At 42.4% G+C, this 23,633-nt stretch overlaps 1 protein-coding gene across 1 annotated transcript in view; it reads right to left on the reverse strand.

The window, feature by feature from the left end:
* LOC140915208 (scavenger receptor cysteine-rich domain-containing protein DMBT1-like) overlaps positions 1–23,633 on the reverse strand; it is a 193,417-nt gene that overhangs the window by 62,684 nt on the left and 107,100 nt on the right. Inside the window, 4 exon segments of the mRNA XM_078853931.1 lie at positions 2,693–3,027; positions 7,073–7,087; positions 10,776–11,090; positions 19,785–19,987. Of these exon segments, the coding sequence (XP_078710057.1) occupies positions 2,693–3,027; positions 7,073–7,087; positions 10,776–11,090; positions 19,785–19,987 (868 nt within the window).

Here is a 23,633-nt window from a genome sequence, read left to right on the forward strand (position 1 = left end):
AGGCAACTACGTTTAGGGATGAGGAAACTTCATGTGTCTAATATTGTCTCATATCAAATCCATGACTCGTGTATGCAAAAAGCCCTAAGTGCAGTGGAACCACAGCACAAGTGAGATACCACAGAAAGACCATGCAGGGGAACTCTAAGATCTCTCCTTTCTACAGAGCAATGCTGTGGAAGGGTGCAGAGGCCTAAGCATATCCCTTGCTCACAATGAGCTGACCTGATGTTCAACATGACCCTTTCCTGATCAGTGGGTTGCCAGGCGTCCGGTTTTCCACCAGAACACCCAGTCAAAAAGGACCCTGGCGGCTCAATAAAAGTCTGGTTGGAGTGGGCTGGCAGGCTCCCTACCCAGCTCCTTGAGGCTCCTGAGAAGTGGCCAGCATGTCCGTCCAGCTCCTAGGCATAGGGGAAACCATGGGGCTCCGTGTGCTGCCTCTACCCCAAGTGCTGGTTCTGCAGCTCCCATTGGCCGGGAACGTGGCCAATGGGAGCTGTGGGGGCAGCAGCTGCAGGGGGTGGCAGCATGCAGAACCCCTGTGGCCTTCCCTATGCCTAGGAACTGTAGGAACATGCCGACTGCTTCTCAGGAGCTGCCTGAGGTAAGTGCTACCCCAAACCCACTCCCATGCCCCAACCCCCTACCCCAGCCTGGACCCCCTCTGTACACTCCAAACCCCTCACCCCCAGCCCCACCCCAGAGTCTGCACCACCAGTGGGAGCCCTCACCCCCCTGCACCCCAACCCCCTGTGCCAGCCCCAAGTCCCCTTCCACACCCTGAATCCCTCATTTCTGGCCCCACCCCAGAGCCCACAATCCCAGCCCAGAGCCTGTACTCCCTCCCACACACCAACCCCCGGGTCAGCCAGGAGCCCCCTCACACACTCCAAACCCCTCAGCCATACCCCCCAGCCTGGAGCCCCCTTTTGCACCCAAACCCCTCATCCCCGGCCCCACCCCAGAGCCTGCACCCCCAGCCAGAGCCCTCACCCCCTGCACCCCAACCGTCTCCCACATTCTGAATCTCTCAGCACAACCCCCCAGCCCAGAGCCCCCTCCCACACCCTGAACCCCTCATTTCTGGCTCCATCCCAGAGCCTGCAACCCCAGCCAGAGCCCTCACCCCTTCCCACACCCCAACCCTCTGCTCCAGCCCGGTGAAAATGAGCGAGTGAGGGTGGGATAGAGCAAGCAATGGAGGGAGGGGGGATGGAGTGAGCCAGGGCGGGGCCTCTGAGAAGGTGCGGAGCCTCATGGAAGGGGTGGGACAGGGGGCAGATCAAGGGTGTTCAATTTTGTGTGATTAGAAAGATGACAACCCTACTGATCACACTGACTGCAAAGCTGTGGTCAACTTCATATTACTTCACACGACTCTTCAAGGATATTTCTGTCAGATTGAGGTTCGCTTTCATGAGCCTAACTGTGCAGTCTTCATTAGCTGGCAGGATGATAGAAAATTTTTAAAAAATTGGAATTTTAGGAAACTGGCAAAAATGGAAAGGAGCTCGGACCCTGAGGTATAAGAATCCCCAAGGAGGAATGGAAAATAAAAATAATATTTTTATTCAGTGAATCTGCAAAATATAAAATTAACTCAGATTTATAACAATAATACTTTCCTTTTATATAGTACTGTTCATGTATGGATCTCAAACTAGTTTACATCAAAGGAAAGTATCTTTATGCTCATTTTTACAGATGGGGAAACCAAGGCGTAGTGTGACTTGGGACAGCAAGAAAGTCAAAAAGCTGCAAACAAAAATCAGATATTTTAACTCCCTGTGCCATGCCACTTTGGGGCTCATTGAAAGTTTCAAATATTTTGGCTTTTGGTCTGACCCTACATGATTTTTTCCCAACTTTCTGAAATTGCTAATGAATCAAAATATCTGTCATTTGCCTGGATGTACTTGTAAAATTTCAAGTGCAAATGACATCAGAAGCTGCATGACTTTCCTGGAAGATGTTATGTTTCAAAACAAGCAGAGCAAAACTTTGAAAACACCATGTTTGTAAAATCTTAAGGGTCCTCATAAAATATAGTAAAATGTGCTTGACCCTCACTGATGTCAATGAAGAAATTCCAAATGAATTTACCTTTCATAATGACAAAAAGATTAGTACTTAAACTTAAATACGTCTTTTCATCTCTGGGTCTCTAAGTGCTTCATGAAGTTAAGTCTCATTATCCCTACTTTACTTGTTAGATGACTGAGGCATTGAAAAGCTAAGTGGTATGGAAGAATCAGGAATAAACTCTACATCTCCTACCCCCCATTTCCATGCCCTATCCCAACGGAACAATTCTACACTCAAAGGAAGTGAAGCTAACAAAACTGAAAATTAACCCGTGAAGATAGCAAGTGCCCTTTGGAACTTCAGAGAGATAATTTAACTGTTTGACCATCTTTCATTTGTTTGATTTTGTTTTTGTTTTTTGTTTGTTTGTTTCATGTTTTTAAATCTCTTTATTCTATGCTATCACAATCGCATTCACCAGGGAACTAACTGGCTGGCTGAAGCATGGAACTAATGTTTAAGGAAGTAGGAAAGTGGCCCTTTTAGTATTGGATCCAGTTCCAAAAACTGTGTTTCATATTTTGAAACCTCTGCAATGTGACACTCACAAACATCTTAGACATGGTCAAAAGCATGTTCTGTGCCAGTTATTTCCCTGTAAGACACCTGTAAACTCTTGGTATTTACCTGAACAGATGACACCGGCATCTTCATGATGACCACAGTTGTGAGACAGCAATCCTGAATGAGGACAGTCCCATAGACGGTATTCCCATCCTCTGCAACCCACGTTATCCAGGACAATATTTCCTGAGCCTTGACCATAAAAGGCACTTGTCTTTGCTGCAACACCATGTCCACATCCAAGCTGCCTGCACACAACATCTGCATCACTGAGATCCCAGAAATCATCACAGACTGTTCCCCATGATCCTTGGTAATAAATTTCAACACGACCTTCACATCTGCTAGATGAATTCACCAGTCTCAATGCCAACCCTAAAACAGATTCAATGAAATTATTATTAGCACATTAGTCAGTTCTATTTGCTGGTATCTCTCACAGCCACTCCCCTCTGGCCAGCAGGGTAGAATGTATAGTGCAATAGGCTCCACCATTTCTCTTTACACCAACTGTGCAGTAAAACTGAGTTTTTGCCAGTGACTCCTGAACCCGGTGCTATAGGTGCTGGAACTGGGCACTATAGGCTGTTTATTGGATTGGCAAACATTGGGAAAAAAAGAAATCTAAACAAAAAATGCTAAAAAGAGACAATTACTAGGCATCATCGAGCCTGAAAGATAACAGAGAAGGACAGGGTTAGTGATTTTTTTGTTTTGTTTTTGGCATTGTAACATTTTACCAAAAATACATGGAAACCAGTGTAATTGTAGTTAACTTGGTGCCAAAGAGTAACGAACGAGTAGGGTAGCACAGAAACAGTGGGTTCCTGAAAGCAGCACAGCCCCCTCAAATCACTAGCTTCTGGGTGCAGGAGAGGGGTGGAACCTTTGACCTCACTCCTAACCATGCACATTTTGGCCAATATGATTCATAGAAAGTTTTCACTGCAATTGATGCATCTTTTAATCACAAGCATTTGAAGATGCAGATCAAGTTACTTCTGTCATGAAAATTATAATAATGATAACACTGCCAAGCTGTTAAATAGCCTTTTTCATCAATAGATCTCAAAGCAAGGTACCAAAAAGGTAAGTATTACTGTCCTCAGTGTATAGATCAGGAAAATGAGAAACAGAGAGGGAATGTAGTAATCTAAAAAAAAAAAAATTAGTGAGCAAGAGAAAAGGCTGGATGGAGTTCAGTTAGTAAGCTCACTGGACCCAGCTTATTTCTCTTATAGTACAGCAGTATTGCAGTACTACTGTATCCCTATTTAGAAGTGCTAGCTGCCAAAAGAAAGAAAAAGTTGATATTCAAAAAATGTATAGCCGCTAGCCTGAAGACAGCCTGCAAAACATACAGAGGCTTATCACCGTGCCGTACTTATTTTCCTATCCAAGGAATTTGGCGCCATTTATATGGGAATTATTTGTGTATTATAATGAGATAATTGAGAAGACTACAACATAAAATAAAGAAGTAAAATAATTATGAATTACCTGAAGGCAGCCATGTTGGAGTAGTAGAAGGAGCTATTAATACAAAAGGAGAACAATACATAAATCGGCAACATCTTTAATAGTGAGAGAGAGACTTTTAGAGTAATGTGCCAAATTCTAGATAACGCCAAGAAAATCATAACCAAATTAACAGCATAACTGAATGGGGTGGGGGGGAAGATAGATGGAGAGAGAGAGAGAAAGGATGAAAATTAGAATGTGGTAGGTAGATGGGTGTATGGAAAGAGATGGCTGGCTGGATAATCATGACACTAGAGAATACAAAAGCAGGCACCCATCTTGCAAAAAACACAACTATATTTCTCGCCAATTGTATAATTCACAAAGCTGATAAAAAGTTAGCTGTCTGCATTTCCTCTGATTACTTTACTGTAATGAAGACACTTACTTAAATGAAGAGGAAGGCGAAAACAGAGTTAAGAAATATCAATGTTAACCCTTTGGGATCCAGTCCTGTAAACATGCATGCATATGAATCCCCACCACTGGAAGTTTTTATGAACAAATTACACAAACATCTATCAGGGATGTTCTTGATATAATTCTGGCCATAGCATTGAGGTGAAAAATGAGATGGAATCTCGAGGTTCCTTTCAGCTCTACATTTCCAAGAATAATTCTCCTCTGCGAGCTAGTCCTATAAAAGTCAATATCACTATTCAAATGAATATTCATGTGGATTAATTATTATTGTTCTTATTTGTATTGCTGTAGCACCTAGGAGCCCCAGTTATAGACCAGACTCCTTTGTGCTAGGGGCTGTTTTACATTTTCAATGGCATCTCTCAGTATCATGAGAAGACATTTACTTACATGTTTTATTTTCATTCATGTGTCATGTGGCTCCTGAAAGAAATTCATCCTAGGAATGTTTTTTTTTTTTTGTTAGGAAGAGGGATATTTATAATTAGAGCTGGGCAAAAGATTTTCGGCAAATAGATTATTATCCTTATGAATGACACTCTGAATTGCCACTATGAATGACAATGAATAGTCACTGGGAGCGGGGCAAAGTGTAAGAATGACTCTATAGGCTGGAGTTTCAGACATTCACTACGGGCACTGGCGACCCAAATTCAAAGTCCCTGTTCCAATGACTATTTAATTATTTATACAAAGTAGAAGAGCTGGAACAGGAGAGATTGAGAAAACTCTGTATCAGGGCATCCTGTAGCTCGGTGGCCCGGGCATGCTCCTGAAACATGGAAGACTCAGGTTCAAATCCCTTTTCCATATCAGGCAGAAGGGAAATTGAACTTGGGCTGAGCTCTATTTATAATAGTCAAAAACCTACACCAAGGAAAATGTTTTCCAGGGGTAAAATGCTTCTTTGTCTGTGTGTTTAAAGTACTCAGCACAGTGAGGCCCAGGGCTCTGAGCGCTGCAGTAATATAAACAATCACAATCATTTCACCCTACAGTCTGAAGGATCGGAGATGCTTACAGCTGCAAGAACAGAGTAGTCTCATATGTTTCTTATGGAGCTTTCTGTGCCATTTTACTTTGCTAAAGTAACAGTCACCCTTCAGAAACCTGAACCACAACTAGTGCAGGTTTGCAGAAATTATCAGTGTAGTTCAAAATTTTGTAATCTATTTTTAACCATTGGGGGCCCTCGAACTCTTCAGCATAGATAATGCCCATCGATTCAGTCATTTCTTTCTTACTATTGTCCATGGCTCTTTTGCTGATATCTATGAGAGCCACTCTCCTGTGGCCCTCAGGGAGAATGTAGAGCGCAACAGGCTCTGCCTTCTCTTTGCACCAGCTTATATCTGCCAATAACTCCTGCATCTGGTATCCCTGTTTGGGAGCAGTAATGCTGTTGTTTATTGGATTGGGGCGCATTGGGAAAGAGAAATAAAGTGAAACAAAAATGTTAAAAAGTGATAATTACCAGGTGTCGTCAAGTCTGAAAGATAAAAGAGAAGGACAGAGGTTAGTGATTTGGATTTTTGTTTTGTTTTGTTGGCATGGCAATGTTTTACCAAAAATAAATAGAAAACGTTGTAACTGTAATTAACTTAGTGCCAAAGAGCAGCAAATTGGGCAGCAAAGACACAGGGGTCCCTGAAAGCTGTTCATCACGCTCCAATAAATTGGTTCGTCTCTAAGGTGCCACAAGTCCTCCTTTTCTTTTTGCGAATACAGACTAACACGGCTGCTACTCTGAAAACTAAAATCTAGGTATTTGAGAGGGAGGAATGCAGTCTTAGGCCTCAATCCTTTCAACACATACGTGTAAACGCAAGCTAGGAAACAATTCCATTGACTTGAAACCAATGGATTAAATGTGATTAAAGTTAAACACGTGCTTAGGTGCTTGACTGCCTTGGTGCCTATGGAATGGTTCATCTCATGAGAGATCCTTAATATTCAGAAATGTCTAAGGATATTAACTATCAGTTCAATAACTTCCATGAATTTCACGTCAGGGAATCTGAATAATACTCAGGTTATTCTCAAATATTAAGTAGTGCTGAGCATTTTTAAAGAAGATACAAACAAAAAAAATACATGCGGATTTATTCAGATTCAGAGCAAAGTTTAGTGTGAGCAGGCACTGTGATTATTCCCCTACACTGCAGCTATCCCAGTCCTGAATTCTGTTGAACTAAGAGTACCGGTAAAGAAAATTGCACAGTTCTTTAATGATGTTGACACCACCAAGCACATTTTGACTTGCAACTGATGCTATATTCTAATGAGTTAAGGACAAGCCGCTAAGATCAAATTCACATAAATAAGGTAGTAATTTTAACCAATAAGTGATTCATAGAAAGATTTCATTGCAATAGAAGTACCTTCTCATAGCAGGCATTTGAAGGTACAGGTCAAGTTAATGCGGTCATGAAAATTATAATAATGATAATAACACCACCTAGCTCTTCTGTAGCACTTTTAATAAATAGATCTCAAAAGCACATTACAAAAAAGATAAGTATTATTATGCCCATTGTAAGGATGGGGCAAATGTGGGACAGAGAGGGAAAGTAGTAATTTTTTAAAATTTTTGGTGAGCAAGAGAAAAAGTTGGATGCAGTTTAATTAGTAAGCACACTGGCCCCAGCTTATTTCTCTTGTAGTACAGCTCTGCTCTGAAAAGCAGAAGTAAACCAGTGCTGGTTTTTATTTTTTTCCTGATTGCCAGTCATGCATGTCCATCCTGGGTTCTGAGTTCTAAACCCTTTTCTTTCTCTCTCTCCCCAGTTTTATCACTATCAGTAATAAAGATTCTGCAGAGCAAATTACACCCTCCGTACCAGCTGTGCAATCTCATTGGCTTCACTGGTTTTGCACAAATATACCTGTAAGGAATTTAGTAAACAAACCTCTTGATGATGAAGGGTCAACAGGACTAAAATGCAGTAAATATTTATTTTTGTCACTAACATCAGCATATCTGACTGAACAAACAGGCAATAGATGGTTTGAGTTAGGAGTACCGTTACACAGTCATTTTTCAAAACACAACTACACGTTAAACATGAAGGTGATTTCCTTATACTATTTAACCTTTGCAGAAAAATGAAAATCTTAAATCAGCTCCAGCAGAAGTCTCTACTGCAAAGAATACAGTATTATATTAATGTATTTGTGACCAAATACACCCCGGTATTCACACCCTACACACCACTGTAATAATCTTTGTACAATATATGCCTTGTGAGATATCATTTGAAAACGAATAACTTCCTGATCAATAATATCATGGTGAAATGTGTGTACCAAATTATATGTAAAGTTATCTGAAATGTGTTGACCAGATAAGTCTGGGAAGGGGGTAAACTAGTTCCCCTAAGACAAAGGCCAAGCTGATGCCCCTAGTTATGTGTCATCAAAGTTAACTGGAAATCACCTGTCAAGTGACCATTCTGCAGCAGCTAAGGTGGGCAGGAACTGATGGATTTGGATTTTAACAAACAACAACATGGAACCACTTTCTCCATGAGACTCCATGCCTCCATCCTCACAGCCAGAAGGAACTTTATGTAAGTTGAACCCTCAGGAAAATGCATTCCCAGGGTGACTGGATTAGAAAAGTGAGGGGCAAAAACAACATCTCTATCTCTCTCACTTGCTCTTTCACCTAAAAGGACAAAGGAACCATCCCTTTGGACTTTGAGGGCAGATCCTGACTTGAGAAATTGGTCAGCTATTTTGCTGAGAACAAGTGGTAAGAATTTTACCTTGAACCAAATCTAGTTTGTTAAGTTTTAGTTACAAGAAAGCGTTTTATCTTTATTTCTCTTATAGCCATTTCTGTCTTTAAAGCTTTATACTTGTACTCACTTAAAGCCTTTCTCTTTGTAGTTAAATGAACTTGTTTTATTCTTTAATCAAAACTAATCCAGTGACGTATTTAAACTGAATTGTTTGACAACTCCAATTAAGGTAGCAAACTCTTGTACATTGACTCCTTTCTGGGGCAACGGACCTCTAATATCTGAACTGTCCAGGAGAGGACTGGGCACAGGGGTGAATGTAACTTAAATTTCTTACCGGTATGGTCGTATCGCAACCCCACCCCCCTTCCCACCTCCACTCCTACACACTTAACTTCATGGATCCCTTTTCATGGCTTGGATACAGTCGCTGTATACTTGTTTTATTCTAGAGTACTGGTGTGAAAAAACATCCTCCCACCCCCGAGTGACGCAAGTTTCAGCACTGTAAAGTGCCAGTGTAGACAGTGTTACAGTGCTGGGAGCTATTCCCCTCGCGGAGGTGGTTTTATTACAGTGCTGGGAGCTATTCCCCTCGCGGAGGTGGTTTTATTACAGTGCTGGGAGCTATTCCCCTCGTGGAGGTGGTTTTATTACAGTGCTGAGAACTATTCCCCTCGCGGAGGTGGTTTTATTACAGTGCTGAGAACTATTCCCCTCGCGGAGGTGGTTTTATTACCGTGCTGGGAGCTATTCCCCTCGCGGAGGTGGTTTTATTACTGTGCTGGGAGCTATTCCCCTCGCGGAGGTGGTTTTATTACTGTGCTGGGAGCTATTCCCCTCGCGGAGGTGGTTTTATTACCGTGCTGGGAGCTATTCCCCTCGCGGAGGTGGTTTTATTACCGTGCTGGGAGCTATTCCCCTCGCGGAGGTGGTTTTATTACAGTGCTGGGAGCTATTCCCCTCGCGGAGGTGGTTTTATTACCGTGCTGGGAGCTATTCCCCTCGTGGAGGTGGTTTTATTACCCTGCTGGGAGCTATTCCCCTCGGGAGGTGGTTTTATTACCGTGCTGGGAGCTATTCCCCTCGCGGAGGTGGTTTTATTACCGTGCTGGGAGCTATTCCCCTCGCGGAGGTGGTTTTATTACACTGCTGGGAGCTATTCCCCTCGCGGAGGTGGTTTTATTACCGTGCTGGGAGCTATTCCCCTCGCGGAGGTGGTTTTATTACCGTGCTGGGAGCTATTCCCCTCGCGGAGGTGGTTTTATTACCCTGCTGGGAGCTATTCCCCTCACGGAGGTGGTTTTATTACATGCTGGGAGCTATTCCCCTCGCGGAGGTGGTTTTATTACATGCTGGGAGCTATTCCCCTCGCGGAGGTGGTTTTATTACAGTGCTGGGAGCTATTCCCCTCGTGGAGGTGGTTTTATTACAGTGCTGAGAACTATTCCCCTCGCGGAGGTGGTTTTATTACATGCTGGGAGAGCTCTCTCCTAGCACTGGTGTCGCGACTACACAGCCACGTTAAAGCGCTGCCGGCTGGGTAGACATACGCTTTTGTGGAAGACTTTCAGCTTCTTCATTTGTTGCTGTTCTTTCTGACCGACAATCCCCCATTTCCTCACTTTTACGTTTAAACATACCCTTTCGGGTCTGTTGAACGTGCATCTCCTTAGACAGCATTTTTTTTCACTTAGTTTCTACTGTAAATTGCACGCCTGACACGAGAGACTTGACCAATAAGAAGCAAGCAGTTACCCTGATGGCACTCAAAAGCTAACGTTTGGAATCACGTGAACATCTTCCCAGTGACAAGAAGTTACAACTGAAAACTGAAGGGGAGCATTTTGTTTCTAGAGAATGTAAAATATATTTAATCCAAGTGATAAATCTGATTTTTTTGTTATTACTACAGTTAAACCTAGCCTATATTACCCAGTTGTACTGAATGCTTCAGCCACTTTCTTACCAGTACACTGTACCGGCTTACTTTCACCTCTGACTGGACAATGCAGAAAACATGTTTCTGGGGGAAATCTGGGACTGGGAGTGCACTGGAGTCACCCTGGAAGTAGTTATCAAGGCTGCTGGAAGCCAGAGTGTGACTGCATTGTCGCTGACAGGCTACTGGGGTCAGAGCAGCTGGACCAGGGCTGTGGCTATACACAAACACTCAGGGTGTGACCTGCATACTGTCTGGCTGACGTAGGTCAGGTTGGGAGCTACATCAGCAAGGCATTGTGCGGCACTCCAGGTACTGACACAACCCCTCCCTGGTCTGGATTGCACCTCAGAGCGTGATAGTATCTTCACATAATTTTTGTCATAAGCTGTTTGTAGAAAATGAAGAAATTGCCGATGGCAAGAATTCCACATTTATAAAAGATCCTGCTCTCTGATTCTTAACTAAAATAGTTATAAGAGAAAAGACAGTACCTGAACAAATGACACTGGCATCTTCACTGTGGCCACAGTTATGTATGCCCCACCCTCTGTGTTGACATTGCCAGACAAAGTATTCATTTCCACTGCACTGCACATCATCCAGGAAAATATTTCCTCGGCCTTGACCAAATCGGGCACTTCCTGGTGCAGAAATGGCCGATCCACATCCAAGCTGCCTGCATACAACTTCAGCATCATTTATGTCCCATAAATCATCACAGACTGTCCCCCAAGTTCCATTGGCATAAATTTCAACACGGCCCTCACATCTGTTCTGGCCATTCACCAGTCTGAGATCAAAAACACCTTTGAAAGACAGAAAAACAACTCAATGAGCATTCACAAAGTTTCTCACGTTGGCAAGCTTTCATACATGTTACTGGAATCTGATTTTCCTACCACAGGGGATACCCTTAATTCCCATTGCAGTTAATGAAATATACTTGTGTTCTGCAGAGGAAGAACTGGGCTCCTTCTCTCCTGATAATTGAGAAAATATGACAGATTATATCTCTCTATCACAAACTTTATCACTGACAAAGTAATGTCTTGGAGAAATTAACTCTCCATTCTATGTCTCTCAAACAACAATTAGAACATTCCAATGGTACTGAGATTTGTTTTCACAAATATAAATTACCTTAAATTGGCCATTTTCATCTTCATCTTTTATGCATTTATTAATAATTCCCATGTTTCATCTTATAAAATACCCATTTCCCTGAATATTTAAAAATGTAAAAGGAAGAAAAGTAAACTCAAAACCAAAAAAGGAGAAAGAAAGAAAGAAAGAAAGAAAGAAAGAAAGAAAGAAAGAAAGAAAGAAAGAAAGAAAGAAAGAAAGAAAGAAAGAAAGAAAGAAAACAAGGAAGTCTCTTGAATTGCATCTATGCATGCTTAATATCTTCAGCAATGTGTTTTGGGTAGAAATGTCCAAAACTGAAACAGCCTTGATTGTGGTGTATCGGTTGAGGAACCCTTAATTTAGCAGGCCTTTGCTCAGGCAGCTTTAACAGATCATACCAAACATTATGACCTTCTTCATTTATCAACACAATGAAAGGTTGAATAGGAAAGGCTCTAACATGCATGCAAGAACATTTCAGTTTTAAATTAGAGATGGGCCTAAATCACAGTTTCAACTGGGATCCAAATGATCCCAGAGGCCAAATATATTTGGATACATGGTTTTGGTTCTGTTCCAGTTCTAATTTTAATACATTTTTAAAATTCTGGACAGATTTTCTTCAGAGAGCCAGAGTTATGGGAAAACACAAAATACAAAAAACCTACATGTACGAGTAACTTTATTCACACCACTAGTTCCATTGAAGTCAATGGGATCTACTTGCATGATTCAAATTATTTATGTGCAGAAGCATTTGTAGGATTATTTTTCCTTCTTCTGGGCCCAATTTTTAAACTCTTACTCATGTTGTGTAGGAACTTACCTCCTAAGAAGGTCCTCTAAAATCATTGGCTCTTTTTTTTCAGAGTATGGCAGTAAGGTTCTTCTCCATGTGAGTAAGGGTAGCAGAACTGGTCTTGACTAGGAAAATAGGTGTGTTCTTAATTTGAGTTCATTTGAGATGAAATTCAAATGAAGACAAGGCAGTTGGAAGTTTTCACATGAGTTAGCAGGTCAAGTTATAGACCATGGGGCAGCCTACGATTTAACTCAACCTGCTCACTTGTTTCCAAACATCAAACTAGGATTTTACCTTGGGTTGGCTAACACAGGTTAAGAACACTAGAAAAAAGGTGTGAAGACACAAGAAATAAGACCTGCAAACCAAACCATGACTGAAATTTCCACCCCCAGCAAGATGTCAATAGGAACACAGAGAATTTTTAACCTCCCTTCCTCAGATAACTCAAAAATGGCTGCACATGTTTTACTCAAAACTTTCCACACAACACAATCACTTTGAGGCTTCAGACCAAGCACGGGTTATTTCAGCTGAAAAAAGAATTTGTTTGAGAAAATTATGAGCAACTGGAAAACAAGGGAGAGGAATGGGAGAGAAAAATCAATTTCCCCTTCAATATTTGCGTTAGCTCTAATTAAAACCTTACTAACAAATATGTCTGAAGAAATTTTCATTTTGTGAACAGGAAGCAAATTTAATATGTGTTAGTAACTATACTTCACACTTGCACCATGCTTTTCATTTTTAAATATCGGAGTGCTTTATGTAGAGATACAAAGAATTATATACTTATTTAAAAGAAGAGGAAGGAGAAAACAGTGTTAAGAAATATTATGGTTACTCCTTTAGTACCCAATCCTGTAAACATGCACGGAGGCTTTGAAGAACAGATTAGATGAACATGTCTCAGGGATGGTCTAGGTATACTTAATCTTGCCTTAGCACAGAGGGAATAGACTAGAGGGACTCTCAAGGTCCCCTCCAGCCCTACACTTCCAAGAATAACTCTCCTCTCCTGAATAGTTCCATTTAAATATGGCTATTTCAAACGAGTATTCATGTGGATTAATTATTATTGGGAGTTTTTTTTTATTGCTCTTGCACCTAGGACCCCCATTCATAGACCAGGACTCCTTTGTGCTAGGGGATGTTTAACATTTTAAATGACATCTCTCAGTACCATGAGACGATGTTGGCTAAAATGTCTCCTTTTCTTTCGTGTGTCAGTTGGCTGCTGCAAGAAATTCATCCCAGGAATATATTTCTTTTGTTAAGAAGAGGCCTATTTCTAATTAGAGATGGGCAAAAGATTTCTGGAAAATAGTTTGTCAATTTACTTATTTTGCAAGAATAAAGATCAGCCTTCAAAAATCTGATCCAAGAGTAGTGCAGCTTTGTAGAAACTGTACTTTAGAAGCTTGTAATCTATTTTTTAATCAGTAGGGGGCAACTCCTAAAACTCCCCAACATACATCACCAACCCATCAGTTCAGTCATTTTTTCCTTTCACTTGTCCCTGACCCTTTTGCTGGTATCTCTCACAGCCACTCCCCTCTGACCAGTGGGGTAGAATGCATTGTGCAGGAGGCTTTATCATCTCTCTTTACACCAACTGTGTGGTGCAACTTAGTTGTGCAGTGACTCCTGAACCTGGTACCCCAGGAGTAGTAATACTGTTATATATTCGATTGGCAAACATTGGAAAAGAGAAAGAGAAGGACGGGACTAGTGATTTTTTTGTTTTTGGCATCATAATATTTTACCAAAAATATATAGAAAACAGTGTAATTGTAATTAACTTGGTGCCAAAGAGCAACGAGTAGGGTAGCAAAGACACAATGGGTTCCTGAAAGCAGTATAGCACACTTAAATCACTAACATCTGGGTGAAGGAGAGGGGTGGAACCTTTGACCTCACTCCTATCCATGCACATTTTGACCAATATGATTCATAGAAAGTTTTCATTGCAATTGATGCATCTTTTGATCACAAGCATTTGAAGGTGCAGATCAAGTTACTTCTGTCATGAAAATTATAATAATAACACCACCAAGCTCTTCTATAGCCTTTTTCATCAATAGTGCTCAAAGCAAGTTACCTAAAAGGTAAGTAGTATTATCCTCAGTGTATAGATGGGGAAAATGAGAGACAGAGAGGGAAAGTAGTAATTTTTTTAAAAAAAAATTGGTGAGCAAGAGAAAAGGCTGGATGGAGTTCAGTTAGTAAGCTCACTGGCCTCACAGCTTATTTTTTTTCTGGTACAGCTCCGCTCTGAAAAGTGATTCCACCCTGTTCTGTGTTTATTGTCTCATCAATTCCCATATCAAATGTACTCCAGTACCACCAGGCTGTAGAGCCCCGTTTCTGCAAACATACACACATGCTTAATTCTGATGACAGGAATAGTTTCATTGAGGCCATTGGGATTAGTCACGTCAGCCAAGTTAAGCACATACATATGTGTTTGCAGGATTGGGGCCCAAGTGCTTTAAAGTATAAATACCTACAAAAAGTATTGTAGTACTACTGTATCCCTATTTAGAAGTGCTAGCTGCCAAAAAAAAGAAAACGTTGATATTCAAAAAAATGTATGGCCGTCAGCCTGAAGACAGCCTGCAAAGCATACAGAGGCTTATCACTGTGCCGAACTTATTTTCCTATCCAAGGAATCTGGTGTGATTTATATGGGAATTATTTGTGTTTTATAATGAGATAATTGAGAAGACTACAACATACAAATAAAGAAGTAAAAGAATTATGAATTACCTGTTGAAGGCAGCCATGTTGGAGGAGGAGTAGTATCTATTAATACAAAAGGAGAACAACATATAAATTGGCCACATCTTTTAATAGTGAGAGAGAGACTTTTAGAGTAATGTGCCAAATTCAAGATAACGCCAATAAAATCATAACCAAATTAACAGCATAACTGAAAGGAGGAGAAGGGGCGGGGGAGAGAGAGAGACAAAGGATGAAAATTAGAATGGGGTAAGTAGGTGGATGGAGAGAGATGGCTGGTTGGCAAATCATGACACTAGAGAATACAAAGCAGGCACCCATCTTGCAAATAACACATAACTATATTTCTAGCCAATTGTATAATTCACAAAGCTGATAAAAAGCTAGCTGTCTGTATTTCCTCTGATTACTGTAATGAAGACACTTACTTAAAAGAAGAGAAAGGAGAAAACAGAGTTAAGAAATATCAATGTTAACCCTTTGGGATCCAATCCTGTAAACATGCATGCATGTGAATCCCCACCACTCGAGGTTTTGAAGAAAGGATGTTCTTGGTATACTTAATCCTGGTCTTAGCACAGAAGGAAAAAACTAGATGGCTTCTCAAGGTCCCTTCCAGCCGCCCTACATTTCCAAGAATAATTCTCCTCTACTAACTAGTCCTATATAAATCAATATGACTATTCAAATGAATATACATGTGGATTAATTATTATTGTTCTTATTTGTATTGCTGTAGAACCTAGAAGCCCCAGTCATAGACCAGATTCCATCTCTCAGTATCACGAGAAGACATTTGCTAAAATGTTTGATTTTCTTGCTTGTGTCATGTGGCTCTGGAAAGAAATTCATCGTAGGAATTTTATTAGGAAGAGGAATATTTATAATTAGAACTGGCCAAAAGGTTTTCGGCAAATAGATTATTATCATTATAAATGACTCTTTGAATTGCCACTATGAATGACAATGAATTCATTGGGAGAGGGGCAAAGTGTAAGAATGACTCTATAAGATGGCGGTTAGGACGTTCACTTAGGGCAGTGGCTCTCAACCTTTCCAGATGACTGTAGCCCTTTCTGGAGTCTGATTTGTCTTGCACATCGCCAAGTTACACCTCCCTTAAAAACTACTTTCCTACAAATAATGAGACATCAAAACAGAAAAGTGTCACAGAATGGTAGTACTGAAAAATTGCTTACTTTCTCATGTAATTATAAAATAAATCAATTGGAATATAAATATTGTACTTACATTTCAGGGTATAGTACTATAAAGCAGTATAAACAAGTCATTGTCTATATAAAAGTTTAGTTTGCACTAACTTTGCTAGTGCTTTTTATGTTGCTTGTTGTAACACTAGGCGAATATCTAGAGGAGTTGATGTACCCCCTGGAAGACCTCTGCATACCCCGAGGGGTACTTCTACTCCTGGTTTAGAACCACTGACTTAGGGTACGGTAGACCCAAATTCAACATCCCTACTCCAATGACTAATTATTTATTCAAAGTAGAAGAGCTGGAACAGGAGAGACTGAGAAAATTCTGAATCAGGACACCCCATAGCTCGGTGGCCCAGGAATATTCCTGAAATAGTGGAGACCCAACTTCCAAGTCCGTTGGAAAATGCTGATTCATCAAAACTTTTCTTGGAAACATATCTGTTTCAACACGCCTTTCACTGGGAAGTTGTCTCAGGTCCAGGAGGGAAATTGGTTTTTGGGAGGGCACTCACCTGATGTGAGAAACCCAGGTTTAAGTGTCTGCTCCCAAATAGATAGAACAGGCATTGAACTTGGGTTTTCTGCATCATAGGGAATGCTTTAACGACCATGCTGTTGGCTATTGTGGGGAGGACTTGCTCTAAAACTCTTGTGCTTCTTCATTAAAACCCAAACAGTCTCGTTTTTGTTCTGATGCAGAATGAAAACAAATTTTAAACCCTCAGAATTATTCCCCAAACTAGAATTTTCTTGTTTTCCAGCAATCCCTACTCTATACCCCCAGAGCCTGTTGAGAGAAGAGCAAATAATGTACAGATAGCAAAATGTTATGTCACAAGGAAGGAACTGTGGACGAGTGGGTCTAGCATGGTGTTGGGAGTCAAGAAATCTGGTTTCTAGTCCCACATTTTCAACTGTCTTGTTGTGTGGCCCTTGACAAGTCACTTAAACTCTATGTCTCAGTTTCCCCATCTGTAAAATGGGGATAAAGATCCTTTACTTCTTGGTAGGCTGTTTTGAGATCCATAAATTAACCTCTGTATATAAATGTAAAGTATGATTATTATACATTTGAGTTAATTTTATATTTTGCAGATTCTCTTCATAATAAATAATGTTTTTTTCTTTTCCACTTTTCCTGGGGATTCCTACACATCAGGGTAAGAGCGTCTTCTCATTTTTGACAATTTCCTAAAAGGCTAAGATTTTTTAATCTTCCTTCATCCTACCAGCTAATGAAGACTGCATAGTCAGGCTTATGAAAGCGAACCTCGGTCTGCCAGAGAAGCGAAATAGAACAATGACATTTTGAGGTTTATTATTAATTAAGATCGGTATTAATTGTTAAGCGTCAAATTCTCTGCGGAGAGAAACTGAATCTTCCCTGTAGGTTGTAGAGCCCCAGCAAAGCTATTCCCGCTGCACTCTTCACATGTGTCGGTGAGGGTTGGTGGATGGAAAAGGAACAGCCAGTACATTTGTATTTTCAGTACGCACTGAACAGGACTTGACCAGGGCTTAGCTCAGCTTTTATTTTTGCGAGGCTGATAAAATATTCTGTCACCAACATCCTCATCTCCTCCCCGTCTGTGTACCCCTAAATCACTAACTCTTTTCCCATCCCTCAAAAAAAAAAAGTCCCTTGTGTACTCTGCTCACACCCCTCTCTGCATTAGTATAAATTGGCAATATAATCCCAGCACATGCTGACAGTTGGCTGATATTGTCACTCTTCCTCTCCTCCCCGAACCATGAGGTGAGCCCTGGATTGTAGCAGGATATTGGGTCAGAGGATGGCAGAACAAAAGGGAACAAGGATAGACAGAGGAGATGTGAGAGAGGGAATGAATAAGTGTGGAAGACAAATATGAGAATCAGGGAGGAGAAGGGATTGTAAAGAAAAAGGAGAAAGTAAACACTAGGATAAGGGAAAAAAAGGAAGATAAATATCATAGAAAATATATCAGGGTGGCATAGGCAAGCCTTTTCCTATTTGGCAGCTTCCCAGCCACCAAACCCTCCTGTGCACCCGTGACTCCCATTAGCACCATTCCTTCCCTGGAACAAATGTCTTGGATTTTCAACTTGAAAATATACAAACTATTTTCAGCTTAAAACTCAAACAGTGTCTCAAACTGTTGACGTATTGTAAACATTTGCCACAACTCAAACTAAGGCAGCTCCAAGATAAGAGTAATCTTTTTGACGTATCGTAATTCGTCTAGCAGATTGTGGCACTGAAAGCTTTTGGCAACTCAGGTTCTACGGCTGTCTTTGCTAAGTCGGAGGAGATGGGGACTAGTGTTCGACCATTACATCAAGTTAGAAATAACCTTGACTCATGTGAACTAATATGATGTTGGCCATAGCTCTGCAGTCAGTGTAGACAGGAATGGGTCATATTGAACATCAGGTCAGATAGTTGTGAGCAAACCCCAGGCCTCTTTAAAGTTTCACAGTGCTGATGTGCAGAAATTAGAGGTCTTAGAGTTTCCCTGCATGACCTTTCTGTGGCTGCTCACTTGTGCTGTGGTTCCAATGCAATTAGGCTTTTTTTTTTTTTTTTTTGCACCCATAAGACATGGATTTGGCTATAAGACAATATTAGACACCTGGAGTTTCCTCAACTCTAAATATAGTTGACTTGTATGTGGCTCTAAGTGAGTTCACTAACCTAGAAAAGGTAACAAGTAATTAACAAAAACACCATTTACAAGGCAGTCTGGTCCTTTTTAGACCCACAATATTATACATGATTAATAAAGACCAACCTGTCAGATAAGTATTGCTTAATACATCTTGGGCCAGATGCTCAACTGTAAATCAACATAGCTCCATTTGCAGTGCTAAAACAGTATAACTTTTCCTAACGTTAACCTTTCGTATGTCTTAATGCTATAAGCTAACTGTGCCTCCATGATCCTGAGAAGAAGCTGACCTCCTTCCCCCCCAGAATTCTTGCCCATTTGGTCCAACAGGAAACGTTCTTTCCAGAGGCCCCATACCACATGATCAGTCAGAACCTCAGCATCATAAATAACACAGCACAGATGCTATACTAAGGAGAGAGAAGGCTCGGTAACTGGCTGTAGCAAGACACTTTTTGAAAAGACTGAATAAGCTTAAATAGGCTAGGTGGGGGGAGCACAAGAGCCAGCTGGCTAGCTCATTCCCTCCCCTACAGCCAATGGGAAGGTGGTGGACCATGAGGGATAGCCCCCCACTTTCCCAGCCACACATGCTCTCTCATATCAGCCAACTCCCGCCTGCCATGTGGGCACTGAGTCCTTCCCCTGTGGCCACTCAAGTTCCTCCCCCTTTGATTGTGGAGGAGGGGCATTTTTGTGGAGAATGCATATTTTTCTGGAAAACTTCATACTCTCTTTACAGTTGGAACTTTCTCTGTTTACATTCTTAAACTTACATGCATTGTTGTAAAACTCTCCCCTTCCGCTGAAATTGCTAAAACTATCTACTGTCAAAGAAGAAATAAAAATGGATAATATAACAGAAAGAATGAGAATCCTAAATAATAAGTGCATTCGGCCAGGTTCACAAAAACATATGCTCCATGCTAAGCCGCATATCTAAGACAAAGTAATTGTTCTTACCTCCGAAGACAGAATAATAAGTAGCATGAAATCCTGTATTTTGGTAACTGCCATCGCTCGAAAACACAACTGTCATTCTGTTTGAAGAGGATGTAAATGCTTGATAGCCACCAGAACATATTCTTCCCAGCAAAGTCGATGTATATGGCTGTTGTGCATAGATTTCAATAAAATCATAAGCACAGTTACTGTGCGGCTCCAGTCTGTGGAGGGAAAGTTAGACTGTACTTGTAAAGTATCCTTTTGGCTGTCAGTGAAAACACTCAGACACTGTCGGCCTGCAGTCTATAGCAGCCTGACCTCTCATTACACATGTGACAATTGCTGGCATTTTTGCAGGCATGCAGGTAAATGTTTGCCTACCACAGATACTACATTTTTGGCACACTGGACTGTTCGTTCATCTAGAAGTGACAGGTCACACACACACAATTAAAGCCCATGTTTCAAAAATGTGGCCTTTATTGGAAATTATGGGTATGTCTTTGTAACCCACACACCTCCTGGGTGCGGTGTTCTGTCCCATTTAGTGGCACCGAAAACATTTAGAGAGACAGACAGAGAGATTAATGAGTCTGCTCTATAGCCTTAGGTAACAGGCAATTGGCTTTTTGCTCATGCAGTAGAGACTCATGCACTAAGCTCCAGAGGCCCCAGGTTTGATCCTGCCCGCTGATGACTGGCGTCTGTCAGTGCTACATCTACACAGCAATATAAGCCTGGGCTCAAGCCCAGACTCAACCTAATTCTCTTTGTGTCCACACACCAATTGTGTTAACCGAGGGCTCTAATTTAGGGACCCATGATCCTGCAGGGCTGGGGGGTCTGAGCCAATGTTAAGCTGGAACCTAGGGTCTGGGCTCTATTACTTTTCTGTCTGCCTTCAGCCCTTGCTTGACTCAGGTCCCAGAAATCTTCCAGATGTATCCCAGAGTTCCTTGGGGCAACTTCCTTAGTCCTTCAATCCGACAATCTGTGGTGTGGTGTATTGCACTCTAGTGCAAACAGAAGCCACACCTCCCTTTGCATACCGCAGCAGCTCAGATCAGCATTAACCGATTGTGTGCTGAACAGGGGTCTGCAAGTAAACTATCAGTAGGGCCCTACCAAATTCACGGTCCATTTTGATCAATTTCACGGCCAGAGGGCTTTTTAATTAGTCAATCTGACGTTTTCAGATGTTTGCATCTGAAATTTCACAGTGTTGTAACCATGGGGATCCCAATCGAAGAGGTAAATGGAAGTGGGTCTGATCTCCCCCACTACCGCCAATGACTGTGCAGGGGAAAGACAAGTCCTGCCCCTCCCCAGCCCAGTTGGGACTCATGGGAAAGAGCTTATTTCACAGTCGGTGACATGTTTTTCATGGCCGTGAAATTGGTAGGGCCCTAACTATGAGAGAGCCTGCAGGGTTTTCAGTGGACACCAATCAGAAGAAGCTTTTTGCAAAGAGAGCTGCTTCCTGGTCACAAGAGCACAGCCAGATGTTGGTGCACGGTGTCTGGGCGGCCCTGCACACACAGCCCCACGAGGGCAGGGAGGGCAGAGAGCACAGTGGGGACCAAGTGGCTACAGGGACGGGGAGTAGTATAACTCCTGGCTCAGCATGGCCAGTTCCCCCTCAGGACAGGACAGCTGCTTGGTCCTCACTGTGCTTTCTGACCCCTTCTGCCCTAGGGCTGTGCATGCAGGGGCACCCAGATAGCATGCACTGTGCGGGTGGTGAGTGGGAGCCAGCCCCAAAACTCCCTCACAGCCTGCCAGGGATCCCCTATCCCTGCCTCTCGGGGTGCAGCAGAGGAAGGAATAATGGATTCCTGGGGGTGCTGGAACACACTGCACGCCCAGTTCTGGGGATGCGCTTAACTCTGCAGCTGGCAGCAGCTAGGCTGGGGTATGTGAGTGTTTCTCCTATGAAACCAACTTATAATTAAACTTCAAAACAGACAGCCAAAGAAAAACACCTTCATTGAATGTCCCATTTTGAAACTTAAGAATTGCAGTGTGTCCTAGTTTGACAGTCCTGGAGACTGATGTCCTAATTATCCTCAGAACAGGTGCAAATGGGCATTTTCCTGCCAATGTGACTCAGCCTAGAGGGGGAGAGACCAATTCTCAGATTAGATGGTAGTTCAGTATAAAGCCTTCTCAAACCGCAATCATTCTCCTGAGACAGCTACCAAATGAGCTCATAATGTGGTGTATGTACTCATAGCTCCTTATGGGCACCTGAGTCCCATTAGTTGCATTGTCACAGGTAGGAAAGAGAATGGGCAGTAGGATTTTCTTACAGTGCAACAGATTTGTCAGGCCCGTGTGTCAATGCCAGGGTTGGGGGGGAGGGGAAGCTAGGCATTCTGAGATAGGGGGACTTTGACTTGGGTGCGCACTGCAGTGTGGATTCCAGAGCCCTAGGTTGGAGCCTGGGTCAGAAAATCCTTTATCTAGGATTAAAATGCAGTGTCACAGAATCATAGAATCATAGAATATCAGGGTTGGAAGGGACCTCAGGAGGTCATCTAGTCCAACCCCCTGCTCAAAGCAGGACCAATCGCCAATTAAATCATCCCAGCCAGGGCTTTGTCAAGCCTGACCTGAAAAACTTCTAAGGAAGGAGATTCTACCACCTCCCTAGGTAATGCATTCCAGTGTTTCACCACCCTCCTAGTGAAAAAGTTTTTCCTAATATCCAACCTAAACCTCCCCCACTGCAACTTGAGACCATTACTCCTTGTCCTGTCCTCTTCTACCACTGAGAATAGTCTAGAACCATCCTCTCTGGAACCACCTCTCAGGTAGTTGAAAGCAGCTATCAAATCCCCCCTCATTCTTCTCTTCTGCAGACTAAACAATCCCAGTTCCCTCAGCCTCTCCTCATAAGTCATGTGGTCCAGACCCCTAATCATTTTTGTTGCCCAATGTCAATGCTCAAGCTCACGGTTCCCTGACAAGGATCAGCTGCCTTGAGTCCCACTAACCCTAGGCTTACACTGCTGTGTAAACATGCCCTATGTTACTGTACAATGTGCTCACCCTGTATAAGCAAATGTCCAGGTGAAGATTTAACAAATTTTGAATATTTAAAATTAAAATATTAATCCTCTTTAAAGAAACCTATGAGAAAAAAAATGCTTCATGCATACTTTTAACCAAATGAAGATATAATATCATGGTATAGATAGGACTGATGTTCTGAGAACATTTCCTTATGTCCTCAAGTCCCCATGTCTGTGATCTAATTTCAACATGTTATGTTATCTGTGCACTGCAATTTACTGACAAATCAACTTTAAATGAAGAGCACAGCCTAAACTCCTGAATTCCCCCAAGTTACTGTATTCATTGTACTTAACATTTTGTACATATGCTAGATCAAAGGTGGGCAAACTACGGCCCACAGGCCACATCCGTAGGACGTGGGACCCTCCTACCCGGCCCCTGAGCTCTGTTAGCCCTCCCCTGCTGTTCCCCCTCCCCCGCAGTCTCAGCTCACCCTACCGCCGACGCAATGCTGTGGGCAGCGGGGCTGTGAGCTCTTACTGGGCAGCACAGCTGCAGAGCCGCGGCCTGACCCAGTGCTCTGTGCTGCGCGGTGGTGTGGCTGGCTCCAGCCGGGTGGCGCGGCTGCCTGTTCTGGTGCTCTGGGAGGTGCGGCTATAGCACCGCCAGCCACTGGTGCTCCAGGCAGCGCAGCAAAGGGGCTGGAAGCAGGAAGTGTTGGCTAGAGGGCAGGGAAGTTTGGGGTGGTGGTCAGGGGACGGGGGTGTGGATAGGGGTAGGGCTATCAGAGGGTGGGTAAGAGGGGGGTTGAATGGGGGCAAGAGTCCAGGGTGGGCAGTCAGGAAGGAG

This window comes from Lepidochelys kempii, chromosome 7 (genome assembly GCF_965140285.1).
Source record: "Lepidochelys kempii isolate rLepKem1 chromosome 7, rLepKem1.hap1, whole genome shotgun sequence".
NCBI classification, from domain to species: domain Eukaryota; kingdom Metazoa; phylum Chordata; order Testudines; family Cheloniidae; genus Lepidochelys; species Lepidochelys kempii.